This window comes from Magnolia sinica, chromosome 11 (genome assembly GCF_029962835.1).
Source record: "Magnolia sinica isolate HGM2019 chromosome 11, MsV1, whole genome shotgun sequence".
In the NCBI taxonomy this organism is placed as follows: domain Eukaryota; kingdom Viridiplantae; phylum Streptophyta; class Magnoliopsida; order Magnoliales; family Magnoliaceae; genus Magnolia; species Magnolia sinica.
In genome coordinates this window covers 11,624,529-11,638,697 of record NC_080583.1, presented here as the reverse complement: position 1 = coordinate 11,638,697, position 14,169 = coordinate 11,624,529, and the positions used below count along the sequence as shown (strand labels likewise).

Genomic DNA, 14,169 nt, shown 5'->3' with positions numbered 1-14,169 from the left:
ATGAGTTTTTTGACAGGTCGACCCCGATTGTCTGCCAGATAGATGAGGTCGACTGGGTCCAATCGGGGTTGACCCTGACTTGCTGCCTTTCTTTTCAACCTTAAAACAGTCATATGTTGCAAACTGAAATGGATTTTTCAACATATCATATATGATTTTAAGGTAGGAGAAGCTAATTGAACCAACAAACCTAGTAGATTTACGAGATTCCATCAGATCGATGGCCAAAAGCCTTTTTTATTTTTACTATAGATATTAAGTTTTAGTTTGATTAGGCTGCCCCGACATTCTTCTCAACTCAAACTTGAAAACTTTAAACCTATGTAGTTAATTACTATAGAAGATGTTAATATAGTAAATTTCATGTTCGGCTTGGTGAATTTCATGTTAGGCTCATTGAATTTCACATTAGGCTAGTTGAATTTCATGTTAGGCTCGTTGAATTTCATGTTCGGCTCATTGAATTTCACATTAGGCTAGTTGAATTTCATGTTAGGCTCGTTGAATTTCATGTTCGGCTCATTGAATTTGAATTTCATGTTAGGCTCGTTAAATTTCATGTTAGGCTGACCACAAAGTGAGTAAACTTAACCGAGAAGAGAGTGAAATTCACCGCGAAGTGAGTGAACTTGACCGCAAAGTGATTGAAATTCACCGCGAAGTGAGTGAACTTGACCGTGAAATGCATAGAATTGACCGTAAAGTGAAGGGAATTGACCGTGAAATTAATGAAAATGACCGTGAAGTGAAGGGGATTGGCCATGAAATGCATGGAATTGACCGTGAAGTGAAGGGAATTGACCGTGAAGTGAAGGGGAATCACCGGAATTAACCGTGAAATGAATGGAAATGACCGTAAAGTGAAGGGAATTGACCGTAAAATGCATGGAATTGACCGTGAAGTTAAGGGAATTGACTGTGGAATGAATGGAAATGACCGTGAAGTGAAGGGAATTGACCGTGAAATGCATGGAATTGACCGTGAAGTGAAGGGGAATCACCGAAATTGACCATGAAATGAATGGAAATGACTGTGAAGTGAAGGGAATTGACCATGAAATGCATTGAATTGACCGTGAAGTAAAGAGAATTGACCACAAAATGCATGGAATTGACCGTGAAATGAAGGGGAATCGCCAGAATTGACCGTGAAATGCACGGAATTGACCGTGAAGTGAAGGGAATTGACCGTGAAATGAATTGAATTGACCATGAAGTGAAGGGGAATCGCCGAAATTGACCGTGAAGTGAAGGGAATTGACCACGAAATGCATAGAATTGACCATGAAGTGAAGGGAATTGACTGTGAAATGAATTGAGTTGACCATGGAGTGAAGGGGAATTGCCGGAATTGACCGTGAAATGAATGGAAATGACCGTGAAGTGAAGGGAATTAACTGTCAAATACATGGAATTAACCGTGAAGTGAAGGGGAATTGACCTTGAAATGAATTGAATTGACTGTGAAGTAAAGAGAATTAACCGTGAAATGCATGGAATTAACCGTGAAGTGAAGGGGAATCGCCAGAATTGACCGTGAAATGCATGGAATTGATCGTGAAGTAAAGCGAATTGAAGGGGAATTGCCGGAATTGATTGTGAAATGCATGGAATTGACCGTGAAGTGAAGGGAATTGACCGTGACATGCACGGAATTGACGGTGAAGTGAAGGGAATTGACCGTGAAATGAATTGAATTGACCGTGAAGTGAAGGGGAATCACCGGAATTGACCGTGAAATGAAGGGAATTAACCGTGAAATGAATTAAATTGACCATAAAGTGAAGGGAATTGACACTTAAATGAATTGAATTGACCATGAAGTGAAGGGGAATCGTTAGAATTGACTGTGAAATGCATGGAATTGACCGTGAAGTGAAGGGAATTGACTGTGAAATGAATTGAATTGACCGTGAAGTGAAGGGGAATCGCCGGAATTAACCATGAAATGCATGGAATTAACCATGAAATGAAGGGAATTGACCACGAAGTGAATGAAATTGACTGCGAACTGATTGAAATTGATCGTGAAGTGAATGAAATGGATTTTCGACCATCGACCTGATGGAATCTTGGAAAATAACCAAGTTATTTGGTTAAAGTAGCTTCTCCTACCCTAAAATCATATATGGTATGTAAAATAACTAATTTTGGTTGAGAAGATATTTTTGTTAAATGAATAAAGAAAGAAATAAATAAATAAATAAAAAAAGAGAGAGAGAGAGAGAATTTTTTTTATATGCTTATATATACATATTTATATAAATATGTATTTGAGAAAAATGAAGGTAGAATAAATTTCTTCATGTTAAAAAACAAGTAGGACTGGCACTACGGTTATGGCTACGGTTATAATCCGTAGCCATACAAAATCCGAGTTTTCATTATAACATTTCTGAAAAAGCAGGGCCATTTTGGTCTATTACATGGGCGTCCGTACAGCTGAGGCTTATTCTTGGACGCTGAAAATAAGTGGCTTTCAAAAGGTTAGTGGGCCATAAATGAGTCGTAATGTAGGAGATTTCTCAATTTCCGACGTATCATATTACAATCCGTCGAGATGCATTCGAGAAAATCTCCACGAATACAGCTATACGATGAGTCCGTTGCAGAAGCTGCGTGGCACAGTCGCAGAATTTCTAACTCTCCACCACATAAGCGTGCTGACGTGGCACACGTGCGTGATAGGGGGCATCCACCTGAAGGGCCTTCCGTGCAGATGGTCCATTTTAAGAATCAAGCCCCATCCACTTGCCAAGCCGTACAATCCAAATGGACGGCTAAGAAAAATCGGCTCAATTTTTCTGTGGCCCACCAGATGAGCGGGCAAGGGCACCCCAAGGACCACGGGAGCGGATTAGATGCTGCCCCGCCCTCACCCAAGACGGTGCAGCCTTTACAGTGGGGCCCATCTTGATGTATTTATTCTATATCCATACCGTACATTCGTTTTTCCAGTAGGGCATAAGCTTAAAACTGAAGAAATCCAATTCTCACGTGGACCATATGACCGTACCATAGCAAACAAGTGATGAATAAATGCCCTACCATTAAAAACTTCCTGGGGCCCACCGTAATGTTTCGGTAAATTTCATTTACCATCCAACCCGTTGATAAGGTCACATAAATCTGGATGAAGGGCAGAAACAAATATCAGCTTGATCCAAAACTATTTTGGGCCGTTAATCGTCAATCACTACTGTTTCCTATGGTATGGCCCACCTAAGAATTAGATCTGCTTCATTTTTGGGCTTATGTCGTAAAATAATCTGGAAAAGAGGATGGACGGCGTGGATGTAGAATACATTAATCAAGGTGAGCCCCACGGTAAGGGCCGCACCTAATCCGCTTGCACGGACCACTGGTATCTACTCGTCTGCCATGCTGGCAGATGGCCGTGCGTACGGGTGCTGGGCAGGCCTGTACACATGCACTTTTAGATTCAAGCCCTCCATCAGGTGGGGCCCACCTTGCAGATGCATTAGCCAAGGAAGTAGGGCGAGCACCCAGCGACAGGCCAGGTCTACGACAGAGCCTTCTTCAATGCCCCACTGCAGATCCGGCCAGCATCGGTACGTGTCAACAGAGCTTTGCGAGGCACGTGTGGCAAGGGCGACACGTATATATGGCGGTGGGCCCTACACGCGTGTAGAAAATTAGCAAAGCCTCCACTCGCACTCGCACTCGCATTCTATCACTCTCCGTCTCAAATTCCACTTCCCGATTCCACTTCTCAGATCCCATCTCGTCTGACGAAAAGACAAAAATACCCTTCTTCTGCTTCTTCGTCTCTCTTTTAAATCCTCTCTCTCTCTCTCTCTCTCTCTCTCTCTCTCTCTCTCATCTACCCTTCTCTTTCCCTGCAATTCCAACCATATCCAACGTCAAAGGAGCCACCTTTGCTCATCTCCATCTCGCTTTCTTCAGGTCTCTCTCTCTCTCTCTCTCTCTCTCTCTCTCTATATATATATATATATATATATATATATATATCAATTTCTTTGATATATGGATTTTTTCCGGAATTTTACAACTTGGGTCTTCTCGCTTTGGATATATCGATTTTTTCTTGGATTTTACAACTGGGGTCTTTCTTAGATCTTCTTCGACTGTTCTGCCATTGGCTTTTTTTACTAGCTTTGAGGCGTACAGATGGGTAGATCTGTGTATAATTATCTCAAGAAGTCTGTTTGTTACGTTGTTCTGGATTTCTGACAGTTATTCTAAGATGGGTTGGTTCGACATTTGAAAAAGTTGCTGTTTTGATTGGGGTTTTGGGTGTTGAAGGGCTGATTTGAGGTGGGTTTTGTGGGGTTTTTTATTTTTTGGGGGGAGAAGGTAGATAGTTCTAATTTTCAAGAAATTTCACTTCGTTTTGCATTGACTGTGATGAGTTTGCTTCATATTGGAAAGAAAAATCTGTGATTTTGACTCATGTTTCATAGTTTTTGGGATTGATTGTGATTTAGTTTTGGATGATGAGTGCTGGGGTGATTTTGACTTATGTTTAATAGTTTTGGGATTGATTCAGATTTAGTATTGGATGGTGACTGCTGAGGTTTTCTTTCTTTCTTTCTTTTTCCTGGATTGGTTTTGGCTCTTTCAAGAAATTGGAGACAGGTCGCTCTAATTTTGGAGAAATTTCACTCTATTTTTTTAGCAATTTGACCATGATGGGGTTGCTCCATATTGGAAATAAAAGATGTGATTTTGACTTGCGTTTTCTAGTTTTGGGCTTGATTGAGATTGGGGTTAGGATGAGTATGGCTTTTCTCTTTTTGGTGCATTGGTTTTGTTTCTTTCAAGAAATTGGAGTTCTTTGTTGTTTGTGATATTCAACTAGTGATTGATGAGATTGGTTTGCTTTAGTTTGGAAACATCAGTGACATTCGATGCTCCAAATGTGTTTTGGGCATGAATTCAGCATGGTTTATTTATTTATTTATTAAATAATGTTTTTGCTTTCTTGAGGGATTATCAATTTTGGTTCTTTGAAAATTTACATTTATACCACCAAAGAGTCTAGAATTGAAAGAGAAACTTGAAAAGGGATAAAAGACTCAAATGAGCTAGATAGTTTGCCTTCATTGGTAAACTACGAGACCTTTTTTGAGGTAACATAGGATTCAGATTGAGGATTGGTTTGGGAGATTTTAATTTAATTTTCTTTTTTTTCTGTGGTATTTTAAAGGGAATTAGAAATTTAAGATCTTCAAGAAATTACATTAGTACCATTGCAAAATGCTATTGCTTGGTATCTGTTAGAAGCTCAATCCCGAGGTAGTTAATGTTCCTCTTAAACAAGATTAGATTGCGGGTCTCTTCTTTGGAAGTTCAATTTATCCATGTCAGTTGGGAAAGCAATACCATTGCTGACTCCTCAAGTAAAGACGGTGTTCTAAATAGCTATGCTATACAGCATGTAGCGCTATGTAGCTCATGAAAATAGCTTAAGTTCTGTGTGGCCTATGCTACATAGAGTACATACACGCTATGTATCTCACATTACAATGTATTTTTTAGTACAACATGAAAATTAATTAATGTTTTCAATGATTTGTCACATTTTCTATTTTAGTTAATCATTTCAATGCTTGTAGTAGAATAATGTAAGTCATAATATTAAATCGGTTTCGTTTGTCTTCTTTACTTTTATGCTTAATCAACACCCTTTCCTATTACTTTAGGTTGCGTTTGGTTGTACCAAATATCATGAAATTTTGTTAACTTTCAGCATTAATCAGTTTAATTTGGTGCGGAATATGATGAAATTGGTACAACCAAGCGTAACCTTGATTGAAATCTAGATGTAGCGTATAGTTTATGCCTCGTGCTTCAGATGTGTTCTCTATTTAAAGCACTAGCTAAAGAAGGGGACTCAAGGCCAGCAATTTTTAATTAGCAATTTCTAACCATTATCAAGAAATCTTGGTTATCTTTCCATGTCCTTTGTTGAACTTAGAGAAAGCTGATTGGTCTAGTAGGAAGGCAGAGAGGTCAGAGACTGAATAGCCAGTTTTTGAGTGTCCATCCTTTGAAGTACATTCCTCTGGTGAGGCATTTATGGTGCTGCCATGGAGCGTCATTGTTTGCCTTTTGCTAGTTTGTTGGTTAATCTTAGGATTTGATAATCCAGTCATTAGTCGGTGCTTTTTTCCTTTTGCAGTTTCATTGAAAGTTCTTTGGTTTTTTTTTTTTTTTTCAAAATTTGGGCAAAGAATTTGTCGATTCGGGATTTCACCATTTGGTGATCCAAACTGTTCTTATGGTGGACTTCCATTGTAAATGGAGAATTACCCAATTCCATTGCCTACTGCATGTACCTAACTGTCTCATTGAACCCATGTTTTTCCCTGATAAATGTGGAAGATTTCTAGTAAATGCCCTTAGCATGCTATTGGTCAGATTGGATCATGGGCATACTCCATCCCATGAAGTCGCCAGATGAATGGGGTAGCTAATTAGACATGGGTCCCACCTGTAAGAATCCCAGGACAAACAGGATGCAGTTCCTTTCAGTCATTATATGATGCCCCTCTCCTTATATTCACTTGGGGCATGTTTGAATATATGGAATGGAAAACAAAGGAAAGGGAGAAGGTTTTCCTTTTATGTGAGATCTTGGGATGTTTGGATGGCAAAAAAGAGGGAGGATTTCAAATAATCATTGTACTTTCCATACTAGTTCTGGAAACTATGTGACCATTCTCTCATAGATTTTGGATAGCAAAGAAGAGGGAGGGTTTCACTCACCATCCAAACAAGGCCATTAAAATACATTTCTTAACATGCATATGGAAATATTTTAGTTTAATGACTGTTTTTCCTTTCTTTTCCATTTCTAGTGGGTATCTGAACGGCCCCAAATAAATGAATTAATAAAGATACAGTATGCTATTGAATTTTTGGTACTTGTGTTTGACCATGTCTTGAGAGAGGGGTTAAGCTTAGAGAAAACTTGAATTTTGATGAATGTTCTGTTTCCTAACCAATCGGTATATAGTGGGTTCTGGTTAACAAATGGTAGGAGAGGGGTACTTGATTTAGCGGCTTTTGTATGGTTGGCATCGCCAAAGGATACCGTCTACTTGTTGTTTTGCAGCTATGCTTCTTATGTTGTGTTTTAATCAAGTTCTTCAACATATGGGTTTGCTTCATCTATAAAGAGATTTGTGGTTTTGATTATGTTTTGTGGTGTTCGAGCTGTTTTGATTAATGTTTTGTGGTCTTCGAGCTGTGGTGCAGATCTCCTTTTGGTAGAGGAGTGGTTTGTGGTTTTTGACATTAGGAGGAGATTGTTTGTTGAGATTTTAGAGGGAAAAAAGAATCATGTTTAGGCAAACTTCTAGCCGGAATCATAGAAGCAAAGGGTTCAAGGTAAAACACGCGTTGCAGATATTCCTGTTGCTTGCCGTTTGCATCTGGTTGCTTTATCAGGTCAAGCATTCCCATGATAAGAAGAAGGCATTTGACGAGAACAATGCAAGGATTGCAAACAAGGCAGAGGTTCTAGACACTACAGATGAAATCTTGAAACTCGGGAGGAAAGATCTCAATCGTGGGGTGGAAATGGCTTCCGAGAACACGAAACGTGCAGAAGAAGAAATTGAAGAAGAAGAGGAAGAGGAGCGCAAACCGGAAGAGCCAGAAGACGAAGAGAGAGTGGTGGATGAAGAGAGAGGGGGTGGAGACGATGAGATCGACGAACATGATCAGGAGAGAGTTGATGAGGAAGCCGAACGTGGAGAAGATTTTGGGGATGATGAAGAGAAGGAAACCCATGAAGAAGAGAAGGAGCAAAATGAAGAAAAGGAAGGCCAGAATGAAGACACTGGTTCTTCATTGGAAGATCAAGATCACGAGGAGGGTGACAAGAATTCTCAAGAAGCGCGAGAAGAAAATTACAAAGGAGATGATGCTTCCAGTGCTGTGGTTCGGGACACCCAAATGATAAGATCCGAAGTCGAAAATGGAGGAGGTTCGGGAAACTTGGATAGTGAACAACAGACAGAGAACTTGGAGAAGAACAATGTCGAGAATGAGAATAAAACAAATGACATGGAGAATGGCCATATCGATCAGAACGGTTCCAGCCCAATGGTCGGTGAAACTACCGTTGTTGCAGATGGTGAGACAGTCGACAACCCTTCAGTTAATGCAACAGCCAGTGAAGAAAAAGGTGCTGAGATTATCTTGTCTAAGTCGGAAAACAACTCTCTTCCTAACTCACCAGCAACAGAATCTAATGATCAAACGGAATTACATAATAATGCGACATCCGAAAATGCAGAAACTCACGGTTCGAATCTACAGAATGAAATGTCTATCTTGGGTTCGACTCAAGATCAAAATGTGATGGCCAGTACTGAAATGTCTGAACATGAAAATCCCAACTCGGAACATGCTGCATTGGAGCAGACTGGGAAGTTTGAAACAACTGCTGGGTTGGAGGTTTCAGATGGCAACACAACATCTTCTCTGACTACAGATGATAATACAAATGCAGGTCAAGCAGAAGTCAACAGTTCCGAACAAAACAACTCCAACTCCCAAACTAAATCAGAACAGACTGAGATATCTGACATGACTGCCAAGTCGGAGGATTCGGGTGAGAATAATGCATCTTCTTCAACCGAGAATGGTAATGCGGATGCGGATCATGCTGAAACCAATGGTTCTAAACAAAATGACTCTGACTCCCAAATTGCCGCATCAGAACAGACTGAGAAGTCTGACATGAGCGCTGGGTCAGATAAATCGGATGAGGACAATGCATCTTCTTTAACTGCAGATGAGAATGTAGATGCAGTTAAGCCCGAGACCACTGATTCTTCCAGTTCTTTTGTTACCCAAGAAGAGAAGGATGCTCTCACAGATCTTGGAACCTTGCCTGAGGTTGAGACCGGAGGGAGGAGCACCGAAGATGTAGCAGCGGAGTAATCTTCTTTGATGAAGAAAAAGGCTGTAAGATTTTCTAACTTAGATATGAGAATTTGGTTTTATGTAGGCTTTCTACTTGTTTTGCTTGTTTTCAAGGGAAATGAGCAAATGCTTAATGTTTGATCTCTTTATGTTTATCATGCAAATAGAATCTCACAAGAATTGACAGCAGTTTCAACATAGGTGGAGATGTTCGAATGAATATTTAAATTCCGACTGTCAGAATGGTGCAGATCAGAATCTGCCACAATGGATGGGGTCATCAAAAATCCAATCCTGCAACACCCGCTTTGGAAGCAGACATCCTTTTTTCTTTTCTTTTTTATAACGCACACACCCTCACACCCAAACACTACAATGGGTACTCGAACCCATGACCTTACTGTTGAAACTCTTGCGAGTCTACCACTAAACCGTGAGTGGGGACCTAGGAAGCAGACATCCTATCCATTGCACCGAGAGTGTTTCTCTTGGTTATTTCTTTCATTTTGCTCATTTTCTTTAGTAATACTTTTGAGAGGGTTTCTGAGTTCTGAATGGACCGGACCGTTTGGATCAGTGATTGGACTAAGCTGCACCCAAAAATGGGTCAGACCCAGATATGCGTTTTGAGATATTAGCTCATGTTGATCAAAAAAGAAATAAAAGAAATATATATATAAAAAAAAAAAAAAAGAAAGAAAGAAAGAAAGAAAAAGAAAAGAAAGGAAAAACATATATATTTTAAATTTATTGTGCTCAAAGATGGCCACATGACATGTGGCACTGTTTTGGCTCTTCTAATAGCCAAAGGGAGGTAAACCATGCCAATGTAACTTGCCTATCTGTGGCTTCCCATGTTCGGGCCGAGTCCCCACAAAACTCACTGGCGAGCTCAACTCAGTTGTGACTTGGTCAACTCATCGCAGAGCGTGAAATTTCGATGCTTGTCTATTAGATGGTGAAGTAACTCTGCTAATGCACTTCATCTTTGGAAGTTGGTCGACCTTTAATATTCTGAGTTGACCAAAACATTCAAGTCGGAGTCAAGTTTTTGGGTTTTTGAGCTCCCTCCCTCCCCACAGGCATCCCACATGTAGCCAGGACCACCTTAGTGTGCCTTGTTGATATAACTGAGACGATAGTATAAGTACGTTATGTAGAGATATCTGGAAGTTTTAAGAATCCCAAGTAGATACTTGCAGCTAGACTTATCTAGAATAATTATATAGATTTGTGCAGAGATTTTTGGAAGTTTTAGGAATCTGAAGTGGATACTTGTGTAGAATTATATAAATTTGTGCAGAGATCTTTGGAAGCCTTGTGGATAGATTTGTGTAGAGAGCTTAGGAAGGTTTTAATAGTCTTAAGTAGGTACTTGTGACTAAACTTATGTAGAATTATAGAGACTTGTGTAGTAATCTTTGAAAGTTTTAAGAATCTCAAGTTGGTAATTGTGACTAGATTTGTGTAGAATTATATAGAATGACTGTAGGATGAATGCCATTGAATGTAAAGGGACTATAATGTTCCTTAGTCCATATATAAGGAGGGCTCATCATTCGGGAGCCATCTTGTAAGTTGTTATCTCTCAAGGTCTCTAAGTACAATAATAGTCTTGTTTTCAAGTGTCTCTACTTCACTCTGGGGTGGTGTATCATCGTCAAAGGGAAATACGGATCTGATGCTGGTGGCTGGTGGACGAAAGACACCTCTTCCTACAGAGCTTCCTTTATCTGGAAAGGCATCCTTCGCCACAAAGCTAAGATGCAGTCTTACATAAGTTTCAGTCTAGGGAATGGCTTGAGAATCCGGTTCTGGGAAGATCAGTGGATGGGCGACAGTACCTTGAGAAGCAGATTTCCGGGCATTTACTGTATTGCGTCAAATAAAGAAAGTTCAATTGCCAACAACTATTCTTTCTCGGAAAACAGTGGGGGCTGGGAAATTAACTGTGTTAGGAATCTGTGGGATTGGGAGGTAGACGAATATGTAGACCTCCTTCAAAGTCTTTCCTCTATTTCTTTGGATATCTCCTCCCCTGACAAGCTGATTTGGAATCGTCACAGGTCCGGCAACTTTTCTGTTAATTCTTCTATGCGGCTTTGCTCCCCACCCCTGCTCCCATTTCGCAGATCTGTCTGTTCATCTGGAAATATGCAGCAACCCCCCTCCCCAAGTTCATATGTTTCGGCTGGCTCGCTGCTATGAACCGGATCCTCACGATCAATAGCCTCAGGAAGCGAGGGATGCAGATTGTCAGTATTTGCTGCTGTTGCACGCATAGTGAAGAGACAGTCGATCATCTTTTCGTTCATTGCCCCTTTATCAGTTTTATTTTCTGGGACTTCTGGCCCCGGTTCAACTTTACGGGTTGCTGTCCCAATACTGCCGCCTCCTTGCTTGCTGCGTGGCATAGCCATAAAATAGGCAAAGTGAAATCTAGAATCTGGAGAATGGTTATTATTGCCATTTGGTGGGCTGTTTGGATGGAAAGGAATGATAGAGTCTTTAATGACTTGCAGGCTACGCCTAAATCAGTGGGTTCCTATGTGAAAAAGTTGATCGTTGAATGGGTGTCGAATGTTATGGGTTTAAAAGACTTTAATCTTATTTTCTTAGGTCTCTAGTTTTGCCTTCAGGCTGCTATCTCAGCAGTCCTCTTTGTTTTCTCTTCTTTTTCTAATGAATTTCCCTCGTTGCTTTTCTTTTTCTTTTTTTTAAAGAAGGGGGTGGTGTATGAGTGTCACATTGTCTATGCTTAACGTAGCATTTTGGCCATGTCCACTAGGCTGCGGTCCACCTGCATCTCTTCTTGACCATGCTAACCATTGATTGGGTCTGAACTTTTGGCCCATGAGCTAGCTGTGCCTGAAGCATGGGAAAACTTATAGGCTTGCTCTAGCCTCTAGATGTAATGCATTGTTAGTCTGTGGGGGAGCCTGAATTTTGGATCCAGCTGACTAGACACGGTGGGAGTCATTGAATCAACTTGCTTGTTCAGTCAACTTGGCATGACTCACAATGGCTTGAACTGAATAGTCCTTTGAAGTAGGGGTGGCAATGGTTGGCCAGGCCATAGTGTCTTTAGCTCTGCCCCAGTCCATGCCCTAATGGGCTAAAGAGGCACCAGCTAGGGCCAGGTTAGACCAAGGTCGGTCATTTAAGTTAAATATAATAAGTTACATGTATGATATTTGTACAACTGGCGAGTTGGTGTCTCTGAACCAATATCATAAGTTTTTTTTTTTTTGGGTACACCTGTGTCAGATCAGGTCATTTATCAACAAAGTGGGGTCCACAATTTTGACAGTTAAATGCCTTTGTATCATCCATCACACCCTACCAATGTATCAAAATTCTACATGTTAACATATATCTAGAGCACAAATACGATATATAGCATACACTAGGGCAATGGTGGGGCCATTTATCATTGTCACTGACTTGAACTAATCACACAGGTTCTAAATTTCAAGCCCAAGGTCAGACCTCAAGGCAAGTTTAGTGGCCTAAGCCCTTTTCCCTTTCAGTGCCTGGCAGCCTGGCCCATTGCCTCTCTTCCGTCCATCCATGACTTACTGTGGGGCTGGCCTTACATCACAACATCAGCTGTTTTGATAGCTCCTTTTAGGGCATGATACAAAAGTGAAGTAGATCCAAATCTCACGTGGACAACACCATAGGAAACAATGGGGATTGAATACCTACCATTGAAAACTTCTTGGGGGCCACGCGAATGCTTATTTGCCATCTAACTTGTTGATAAGGTCACAAAGACCTGGACGAAGGGACCACACAAATATCAGCTTCATCCAAAATTTTTGTGGCCCACAAGAAGTTTTTAATGGTCATTCACCATTGTTTCCTGTGGTGTGGTCCATCTGAGATTTGGGTCTGTTTAGTTTTTGGAATCATGCCATAAAATAAGCTGTCAAAACGGATGAACGGTGGGGATGTAAGGCACATACATCACTGTGGGTCCCACAGTCAAACCATACTGTGATGGGTTCACTTGATGTTTATATGCCATTCAAACCATACTGTGATAAACTGAAAGCTTAGCCTGATACGAAACATCTGAGACCTACAAATGTTTCAACGGTGGTCATTCAATCCTACTGTTTCCTGTTGTGTGGCCCACTTAAATTTTGGATCCACCTCTAATGTCCTAAAATGAACTGGCAAAACATATGGATGGGATGGTTTCTAACCAACATGGTGAGCGCCACCTAGTAACTGCATCGGCCTCCATTTCGGACAGAGCATTGGAGCTGTTTTGTTCTCTGCTCAATCCTGGCTGTCTATTTTCCATGTTATTGATTACAATCTTAAGATGTATTCTTATAGCATGGCCTGTGTTTGGCTAGCCACGCTGTGGCTAGTGGTAGGTGCTCAGTGGACCTATCATGATGTATGTGTTTTATCATGGCGTCCATCATTTTAGGGCTTGATCTAAAAAATGAGGCTGATCTAAATCTCAGGTGGACCACACTACAATTGCTCTGTGGGCCCTACCATGATGTATGTGTTTTATCCATGCCGTCCATCCATTTTTCCAGATCATTTCAGGGCTTGTTTCAAAAAATCAGGCAAATCTAAATCTCAGGTGGACCACACCACAGGAAAATAGTTGCGATTGGATGTCCACTATTAAAAACCTCCTAAGACCCACTGTAATGTTTATTTCACATCCAATCTGTTGTCTAGGTCACAGAGACATGGATGTAGAGAAAAAAAAATAAAACAAAAATCAGCTTGATCCAAAACTTTTGTGGCCAGAAGTTTTTAATGGTGAGCGTTGAATCAACATTGTTTCCTTTTATGTGGTCCACTTGAGATTTCGATCCATCTCATTTTTTTGAACTCATACCATAAAATGATCTAGAAAATGGATGGACGGCGTAGATGAAACACTTACATCGTGGTGTGGACCACATAGCACCGACCACTAGCCAATCCACGACCGCTTTAGGCTTTAACCACCCGTGGACCCACACGCACACGTTCTCTCCTTTAACCACCAAAGCATGTATTCCATGAATGGAAGCGGATTGCGTCCGACCCCAGTTGGACGTTGAAACGTCCAACCAGATCTGTGTGGGAGCCCACCGTGATGTATCTGTTCATCCAAACCGTCCATCCTTTGTCTCATATCATGCTAAGGTATGAACCAAAAATTGAGGCAAATCCAACGCTCTAGTGGACCATACCAGAGATGACTCCTGCATTTAATGATGTGCATCTAAT

The 14,169-nt window shown here is 40.8% G+C and overlaps 1 protein-coding gene across 1 annotated transcript; it reads left to right on the top strand.

Moving 5' to 3' along the window:
- The first annotated feature begins 3,718 nt into the window (after positions 1-3,718).
- Positions 3,719-9,111, top strand: LOC131218815 (uncharacterized). Its single transcript, XM_058213640.1, has 2 exons — positions 3,719-3,927; positions 7,246-9,111. The coding sequence occupies exon 2, from the start codon at positions 7,330-7,332 to the stop codon at positions 8,938-8,940; it is 1,611 nt and encodes a 536-aa protein (XP_058069623.1). The 5' UTR covers positions 3,719-3,927; positions 7,246-7,329; the 3' UTR covers positions 8,941-9,111.
- Positions 9,112-14,169: the final 5,058 nt, after the last annotated feature.

Coding starts and splice junctions, on each gene's coding strand:
- LOC131218815 (XM_058213640.1), top strand. CDS start 7,330: ATGTTTAGGCAAACTTCTAGCCGGAATCATAGAAGCAAAGGGTTCAAG.